Source organism: Crinia signifera, chromosome 5 (assembly GCF_055691185.1).
Source record: "Crinia signifera chromosome 5, ASM5569118v1, whole genome shotgun sequence".
Lineage (NCBI taxonomy): Eukaryota > Metazoa > Chordata > Amphibia > Anura > Myobatrachidae > Crinia > Crinia signifera.
Genome location: NC_139221.1, coordinates 292848754 through 292858493, shown reverse-complemented (window position 1 = coordinate 292858493; position 9740 = coordinate 292848754). Strand labels below are relative to the sequence as shown.

The window sequence follows — 9740 nt, the reverse complement described above, 5'->3', positions numbered from 1 at the left end:
GATGGCATACGATGCCATGCGATGTTTTACCGATTTTTCACAATTTTTGCTCTAAAATCGGTAAAACATCGTATCGCATCGTATGACATCGTATGCCACTACATATGGCATACGATGCCATACGATGGGAGCCGTGATACTCCACAAGTACCCCAACCAGTGCTTAAACAATGTTGACAGTATGACCAGTCGACCTTCCTCATGTCGACCTTTATGCAAAATCAACCTTACGGCATGTCCACCTACCTGCCACTAGAACTAATGGGGTCGACCTAATGACTGTAGCCCGAAGTGCATTCTGACAGATGTACCGATTCCATATATATATATGTGTATCTGTGTGTGGTTTATTTGCATTTGCTAATGGTTTCTTTTCCCTTAATAGGTGTTGTATGGTGTGAATACACAGGTTGATTTCCTTTGCCTACCTCTGGATTTTATATGATGTGAATGTTACATGTGATAAATGTAAAATTGAGATGTTGGTGTATGTGGGTGAACACATACATTGGACTGTTTGGCCCATGTGTACTGGGAAGAGCTTTCCATAGTGTTTAGTACTCCTTGCAAAATGTCACCATAATTTCGGTGTATGTGCTGGGGGTCAATAAAGGCTAATAACAAAGCGATGAGGTCTTTTGCAAACTTATTTACTTGTGGATTGACAATTTGTTAGCATTTACGTAAAAACACATCATTTGCCCCCACGCTTCGAAGCCCCTGACCCCTTTACATTGGGGGTTTCTTTGTGGCTTTGGCGGGTCAACCGGCGTGGTGGTGAAGGGAGGGGAGTTGACGCTGGTGTTGTGCTGCTGCTCTGGGAGGTAGGGCTTTGGTGCTGTGCCAACAAATTCCGCTCTCTAAAGGAGACGGAAATGTCCTCAAGTATGCGGGTGTGGCTGGTATGCTGCTGGCATAAAGCCTCCATTATGGACATCATGCGGGTTTGATAAGTGGCCTGCTCCAGCCGCATTGCCGCCACAGATTTTAACAAGGCCCGGTTGTCCTTATGCAGGAGTGCCTGGGTCCGTGCAATGCGTCCGGTTTCTACATATATGTTCTCGAGATGAGCAGCTTGCCGTTTGAAAGTTGCCTCGCAGCGGGCTTGATGGGCAGCCCAATTCATAAAGAAATCAGCAGCAACACCACCAGCCGGGGGTTCGGGGCTGAAAGTCAGCTGGGGGCTATGTGGCATTCGCCTGGCTCGGGGAGATGGGGTGTGTTCCCGCATTGGCCACGCATCGTCTTCTGCCTCAGGCTCCGGATTGGCACCACCTATACAATTGACAAAGATAACATTAGTGTTACAACATTTGCAGTGTCCAGTCTTACAAAAGCAAGATCACTTGACTATAAATCAATTATGTAAGAATAATTATTATTAGTGCTCCAATATGTTACAATGCTAATGAAGCCTATGATGACAATAACATCCGAGATGTGATAATAGCACCTACATCTGTTGTATTTGTACAATGCACTGACACTACTTAAACGTTCCACACAATGTCAATATGGTCAATTATGATGTGGGGACAATACTACATTTCATTACAAATGTATCCCCCCCCCCAGCCCCCCCAAAAAAATTTGCTTTCCTTTTAAAGGTGTTGATAATTGGTTTACTGTGAGTGTGGGTCCACAAACATTGATATGGGTTAATGACCATTAAAAAGGGGCTGTGGGAAAAGGTCCTTATAGGTTTGACGGTCCATTAACAAATAATGGGTAATTAGCCAAGCAGAATTATGGTCAGGTATGGAAACATGCTGTGCTGCGGCCGGAGTCCATATACCATTTGTACTGTCCAAATTGTGTGTGTGTTACCGTTGCATAATGGCTATTACTGTTTTATGATGGGAGTTCACATTTGTCAACAACATGGCTAAAAGCATGTGCAGTGCAGGTGGGCCAGATGTAACATGTGCAGAGAAAGATACATTTGACTTGGGTGTGTTGAAGCCGAAATGTAAAGGGCCGTGTTTATGACATTAAAATGATTCTTTAGCCTACACATGAATTGTAACACATACACAAATGACAAATGTTTGTATCCATGTTACATCTGACCCACCTGCACTGCACATGGTTTGGGAATTTGCTAATGTGACATTTTTGTGTGCTGTGGCCAGAATAGTGTCTGTCCAGTTATAAGGATGGATCATCCAAACAACACATGAAGCACTCACACAGTGAACCATAAATGTATGTGATTTAACCTGTGATTCCAAAAAATAAAAAAACAAAATCATGCACACCATTCATACACATTCAATGAGCAGGTCACATGTTCAATAAAAACTACAGGCAGTGGCTATAATGCCGACAACACTCTATGGCAAATGGCTGAAATTAGGATGAAAAGCAGTAACCTTCACCACTTTCACACTCATGAATAAATTATGGCAGCTGCTGCAGTGATGAGCTCTGCAAACAAGGGTGTGTCAAATTAGGAGTGGACAAGCAGTAATTAGTAGTGAAGGTTATGAGCAACGATTATGTTATTTGCTGTAAAGGGTTATAAGTTCGTTACACACTTTTAGATGGTATTTTTGATGTAAATGTTGTGAAATAAATCTGCAAAAGTCATGTAGGTAATTACAAGGGCCGAAATGGTGGCAAACGGTTGGAAAGAGGGATGAGTCAGCCAAATTGGTTCCTACATTAGGATATATGCCATTTGTCACATTGTTATGGTATAGGTTGAGCATTTAAATTATTGTAGTACTTTTGATCCAGAAATGCTACCATAAGGCTCATGTATTTTGTACACAACAGATACATCAGACAGAATATCTGTGTGTGTGTATGCAACTATATTGTGCGCACATTAGCACAACCATACAATAACACCAGGTGACAACATTGGCCACTACAGGAGGGGCATAATGTTATGTCCATGCACTTCCCTAGTGATGTATGATTACCATCACCTGTGCTGAAGTAGCGAGATCATACATTTGGGACTTGAATACAGCTTTAAACATACATGAGATGGGAGTGCAGGAATGAAGCATTGTGTATCTCCTGGAGCGGGTAGTGTTATGTGGTATTTGCACCATTATATATTGTTACCTTCATGGGTGTCTGCTTCTTGTGATCCTTGCTGTGGTGGGCTCATGACCGGTGTCCTGATGTTCATTGGCCCAAGTGTGGGAGATGATTCAGGCTCACATTCAGTTGCTACATAGGAAGCAAACATTGCACCACATAAAGCAACATAAAATACTTGTGTTATCACATGTAATTTGTATATTTAATAAATTAGGGATTAATTTACCTATAATTTCAACATCACTGTCCTGAGGGGCCACCGACACAGTAGCCGTTGCAGATGATTTCTGTGAATGGCGAGGAGCAGTAACAGTCCGTGATGCTGTGCATAGTGAACGAGAAAAATTGTCAGTCATGTGTTGTTAAACAAACAATCCACACATCATATGTATGCAGGGGCGGATTTAGGGATGAGGGCGCCCCTAGGCACAACAATAATGTTTACTAAGTAGGACAGTTTATAGGGGCAGTATCTGCATGTCCTATCCATTTACACTCTATTTAAGATGGAATATAGTACAGTACAGTGGATATTTTGCAGTTATTGGTACATTTTGGGCTGACAGTACTATCACAGGCATCCAAGTGCCGCCCCCAAACATGTGCCGCCCCTAGGCCGGTGCCTCACGTGCCTAATGGGAAATTCGGCTCTGTATGTATGTATGTATGTATGTATGTACATACACACACACACAGAGAGAGAGATACACACACACACACACACATATATACACTTTCATAGCGACACACTTGACAGGACAACAATTTACCAATCTCCACATTGAAAAAATTCCCATGGCCCACTTCAAAATCATAGGATGACGTGAGCGAGTGCGATGCAGGATGGGATGCTGTATGGAGAATAAAGCAAACATAATTTACTATAGAGCGCAAGAAAGAGAGAGAGAGAGAGAGATAGAATGAGCAGAGGGTGTCTATGTTGGTGTACGCACCGGTCTCCCCAACATCTGACGTCTCCAACTGGCGACGTTTGCCATCAGTGCCTGTTGAGCGTCTGTGTGTGTCGGTGCTGGCCGACTGGGATGCTGCATGGAGAATAAAGCAAACATTATTTACTATAGAGCAATAGAGCGCAAGAAAGAGAGAGAGAGAGAGAGAGAGAGAGAGAGAGAGAGAGATAGAGAGAGAGAGAGAGAGATAGAATGAGCAGAGGGTGTCTATGTTGGTGTACGCACCGGTCTCCCCAACATCTGACGTCTCCAACTGGCGACGTTTGCCATCAGTGCCTGTTGAGCGTCTGTGTGTGTCGGTGCTGGCCGACTGGGATGCTGCATGGAGAATAAAGCAAACATTATTTACTATAGAGCAATAGAGCGCAAGAAAGAGAGAGAGAGAGAGAGAGAGAGAGAGAGAGCGCGCAAGAAAGAGAGAGAGAGAGAGAGAGAGAGAGAGAGAGAGAGAGAGAGAGATAGAATGAGCTGAGGGTGTCTATGTTGGTGTACGCACCGGTCTCCCCAACATCTGACGTCTCCAACTGGTGACGTTTGGCCTGAGTGGCCGTTGAGCCTCTTTGTGTCTTGGAGCTGCCCGACTGGGATGCAGGACGGGATGCTGTATGGAGAATAAAGCAAACATTATTTACTATAGAGCAATAGAGCAATAGAGAAAGAGAGAGAGAGAGAGAGAGAGAGAGAGAGAGAGAGAGAGAGAGAGAGAGAGAGCGCGCAAGAAAGAGAGAGAGAGAGAGAGAGAGATAGAATGAGCTGAGGGTGTCTATGTTGGTGTACGCACCGGTCTCCCCAACATCTGACGTCTCCAACTGGTGACGTTTGGCCTGAGTGGCCGTTGAGCCTCTTTGTGTCTTGGAGCTGCCCGACTGGGATGCAGGACGGGATGCTGTATGGAGAATAAAGCAAACATTATTTACTATAGAGCAAGAGAAAGAGAGAGAGAGAGAGAGAGAGAGAGAGAGAGAGAGAGAGAATGAGCTGAGGGTGTCTATGTTGGTGTACGCACCGGTCTCCCCAACATCTGACGTCTCCAACTGGTGACGTTTGGCCTGAGTGGCCGTTGAGCCTCTTTGTGTCTTGGAGCTGCCCGACTGGGATGCAGGACGGGATGCTGTATGGAGAATAAAGCAAACATTATTTACTATAGAGCAATAGAGCAATAGAGAAGAGAGAGAGAGAGAGAGAGAGAGAGAGAGAGAGAGAGAGAGAGAGAGAGAGAGAGACAGAGCGCGCAAGAAAGAGAGAGAGAGAGAGAGAGAGAGAGAGAGAGAGATAGAATGAGCTGAGGGTGTCTATTACGCACCGGTCTCCCCAACATCTGAGGTCTCCAACTGGTGACGTTTGGCCTGAGTGGCCGTTGAGCCTCTTTGTGTCTTGGAGCTGCCCGACTGGGATGCAGGACGGGATGCTGTATGGAGAATAAAGCAAACATTATTTACTATAGAGCAAGAGAAGAGAGAGAGAGAGAGAGAGAGAGAGAGAGAGAGAGAGAGAGAGAGAGAGAGAGAGAGAGAGAGAGAGAGAGAATGAGCTGAGGGTGTCTATGTTGGTGTACGCACCGGTCTCCCCAACATCTGAGGTCTCCAACTGGTGACGTTTGGCCTGAGTGGCCGTTGAGCCTCTTTGTGTCTTGGAGCTGCCCGACTGGGATGCAGCACGGGATGCTGTATGGAGAATAAAGCAAACATTAGTTACTATAGAGCAATAGAGCAAGAGAGAGAGAGAGAGAGAGCACAAGAAAGAGAGAGAGAGAGAGAGAGAGAGAGAGAGAGAGAGAGACAGAGCGCAAGAGAGAGACAGAGCGCATACCTGTATCATCATCAGATTCTGCCGAAGAGGACTGTTCTAAAATCCTTTTTGACCGTCGGCCACTTGAATCCGCAGGGGATGTGTGCGGTTGCTTATGTTTAGCTAGTTTTTTTTCACTTGCAGCTGTGATGAGAAATACAGAAGCACAACACATCCGAATTAGCATCACAAGGAGCAACCACAATAAAAACAGAGAATAGCAACATCCAAACATAAACATCACACCTTAATTACAAGAGTAGTCCAGTAATGGTGGCACAATTGCAATTATTAATTAATTATTTGCAATTTCAGGGGAAATCACACAGCTGTTGCTATGGGATACCAAAACAAATGGTCGCACAACAATTACTGCTAACACATCTACAAACAAATAATTATAACACAATGAGGAAAAAACATAAGCGCAGCATCGGAAAATGCAGGAACACACATTATGAACAAATATGTGTACACATGTGAACCGGTTCCCAAATTAGACATAAACAGGATATGCTTGTCTGCTGATCAATTTAATCATAGAAGAGAACAAATGACAACATGTGGGGAAGCATTATTGTGGTTAGTCAACTTGAGTTTAACCCCACCAAATAATTATTACAAGGAGTAGACCATGTGCACTGCTGGTGGGGCAGATGTTACTGGTGCAAAGAATGTTTGTGGTGTCAGTTTGATAAATTTGGTGCCGCCTTCATACTGTGTGATTTATGCTGACACAGCAATATAGATCTCACTTTGAAGTACCACAGTAAATTTATTTTATTGCTGCACATGTGACATCTGGCCCCCTGCAGTGCATATTGGTTTGATTATCTAACAAGTGTTTTGTCAGGTTACAGTGAAGTCAAATACCACTACCTTATTCAACACAAAGGGAACATTAACATGACTGTGAGGTATTGTGCTTTGCAGTGTTTGTACAGACCTAACCTGTGCAATTGTGTTATAATGCTAACAGCCTGCGCTATACAGTAACCCACTACACAAAACATGTGTGCATGAAAAGTTTGAACCTTCACATGTCAACATACTGCATGTGTCGACCAAATGTCTTTACAATAAATACAACACCAAAAAAAAAGACCATGTGAGGTGTATTGCATGTTTACATGACACTGATGTCATGGGTGTGTGTCTCATTGGTGACTAAACAATGGCTGTTGGTCCAAAATGTGATGTGGCATCATAACTATGAGCAAATTACTGCACTGACCACTACTCACCAACATGTCGCCTATCTGTGTCAAACACACCAGGTGGGTTGGTCACTTCCTTCGGAATGAGAGTGGCCATTGCCCTCTCATAGTTTTTCCAATCAATTGGAGATGGGACATTGGGGCCAAATCGCCGGCGAAACTTGTCCTCCTTTGTGATCTTCTCTTTCACCAGCCGGCGAATGTCGTAAAAACGCTTTTTGCAATTAGCAAAGTCACGGACAATGGTCCCATGTGCATTGACCGCCTCCACTACCTGCTTCCATATAGTGGCCTTCCGTGCTGCCGACACAGGCTTAAAGAATAGGGGATCCTTATACTTTATAATGTTATGCACAAGGGCACTGCTCTCTGCTGGTGTGAACATTGGCATCTTCTTCAAAGTATTCTGCGAAGATGCCTTCTTCCCCTTTTTAGAGGCAGCAGGGGTGTCAACAGCCACATCATCCTCATCATCATCATCATCATCCTCACCCTCACCTTCCTCAGCCACATATTCCTCCTCCTCCTCCTCCAGCTCCTCATCAGCCACCATCACATCAGGCACCTCCTCCACCTCAGCCATGGAACTGTCACCACTCTCAGACATGACACAAAAAATTAAACACAAACAACACAAAACACACTCCTACTCCTTCCCTCAAACAAACACACACACACACACACACACACACACAAACACACACAAATATCGACTATAGGACAAAAAAAAAAAACTAATGGGACAAACTTTGAAAAGGACAAGACAAACAATAGCACAAGACAACTTTCAGAACAATACACACTCAGAAATCACTTAGAAACAACTCACCCAAAAACACCAACCAAACTCTCCACTGCACCTCTCTCCTCCACACTCCAAACTACACCCACAACAAGTTTTGGCGCCTCCACGACTTATATATGGGTCTGAGAGCCCTCCCCAGTGTAAAAGAGATACACCAATCACGCTTGTACTTTCATTTTCGTAGTGAGCCATGTGGTTGAATATACGAAAATTCGTATTTCATTTCACGACAAAGTCGTGAAATAACTGGGTTTTCGGACCAAAAACGCTACGACATTCGTATTTCAGCTACGAATCTACGACATTACGAAAACATGCGTAAAACAACATACGAATGTCTACACCATCGGAAAATACGAATTTTACAAATACGACTTTGTAATAACTTACACTCCGGAACACGACTTTTTTAAGATCACTAGCATTCGTACACATTCGTATTTCCTACGCATACAAATACGAATACGAATTTTTAGGGAATCCATTTTGGTAAATGTCCCCCTATGAATCTATGAAATAGCCAGACAATCTGGCATGCCGGAACCCCAAATTCCAGCATGATGTGTAATGTCTTAACTCTAATACTTAAACACATAACTATTATTATTGTGTTGGATTTCAAATAAATATACAGCTGTATTTATTATATAACGTGACCAGAGGCGTACCTAGATATTTGTAGGCCCCATAGCAATAGTTTGTAAGGGCCCCCTATTTAGCAACTGATGTTGATAAATGTATGTAAAACATATTACTTACACAGCAAAGATGGGGGCCCCTTCATCTCTGGGCCCATACCCCTTACACCAGGGCCGGCCTTAGGCATAGGCAAACTAGGCAATTGCCTAGGGCATTTGGAATGCCTAGGGGCATCAGCAGCTTCTGCTGATTAAAATGATATGCAGCATGCCTATATTCTGTGTGTGAGTGAGGCTGTATCTGCATATGAAATAGTGTATTCATGGAAATCACTGTAACATAGCATTCTGTATGCAGGTACAGCCACAGTCACACACAGAATATATTCATGCCACATATCATTTTAATCATCGGAAGCTCCTTGTGTGTGCTGGTCATAACAATGCAAATAAGACGAATGTTCAGTAAAAAAGGCACCCAACATTAGCAGAACTGGCTAGGAGCTGCATGGCCTATTGAGGCAAGATGTATGAGGAAACATCTTTATCCAAGCAGAGGCAGAGGTCACAGTAATAGCGGCTGTGCGAGTGCTGTCTGCGGGTGGGTTGGTTGTGCAATAGTGTTCAGCATATGTGTAAGGGTCATTATGTGTGTCATGTATAAATGCATTAATAATGTGCGACATATGTGTAACAGGCATTATGTGTGTCATGTGCATAAGGGCATTAATAATGTGCAACATATGTGTAATGGGCATTATGTGTGTCGTGTATAAGGACATTAATAATGTGCAACATATGTGTAAGGGGCATTATGTGTGTCATTATGTGTATGAAGGGCATTAATAAAGGTTGGCATAATGTATAAGGGGCATTATGGTTATAAGGACATTAAAAATGTGTGTCATGTGTAAGGGGCACCGAGAGAAAGGGGTGCCGAGAGAAAGGGGTAGGGGTACAAATTACCCAGGCCAGCAGCAGCAGCTGCAGCTCTTCTCCTCTGCCCAGCACACACTGATTTGTGCTGGGTTGCAGTGTGGCCATGGAGGTGGTTAAAATACAATATTTTCTCAGGATTTTTTTCTAAAGGTATAATGTCAATAATGTGAGGAGTAATGTACATAAGGTAAAGTGGTAACTACTGTGTGATGTAACGTGAATAAGGGACAGCATCGCATGATATAATGTGAATAAAGTTGCACTACTGTGTGGCATAATTTGAATTGGGGGTAAAATTGTGTGGCCATGCCCCTTCCCAGCAAGAACA

The 9740-nt window shown here is 43.6% G+C and overlaps 1 protein-coding gene across 1 annotated transcript; it reads right to left on the bottom strand.

Moving 5' to 3' along the window:
* Positions 1-601: 601 nt before the first annotated feature.
* LOC146079737 (uncharacterized) lies at positions 602-3701 on the bottom strand. The gene is made up of 3 exons (XM_083186392.1): positions 3281-3701; positions 3076-3183; positions 602-1275 (listed from the first exon to the last, which is right to left on the bottom strand). Exons 1-3 carry the CDS (start codon positions 3408-3410, stop codon positions 695-697), a joined length of 819 nt encoding a protein of 272 aa, XP_083042518.1. The 5' UTR covers positions 3411-3701; the 3' UTR covers positions 602-694.
* Positions 3702-9740: the final 6039 nt, after the last annotated feature.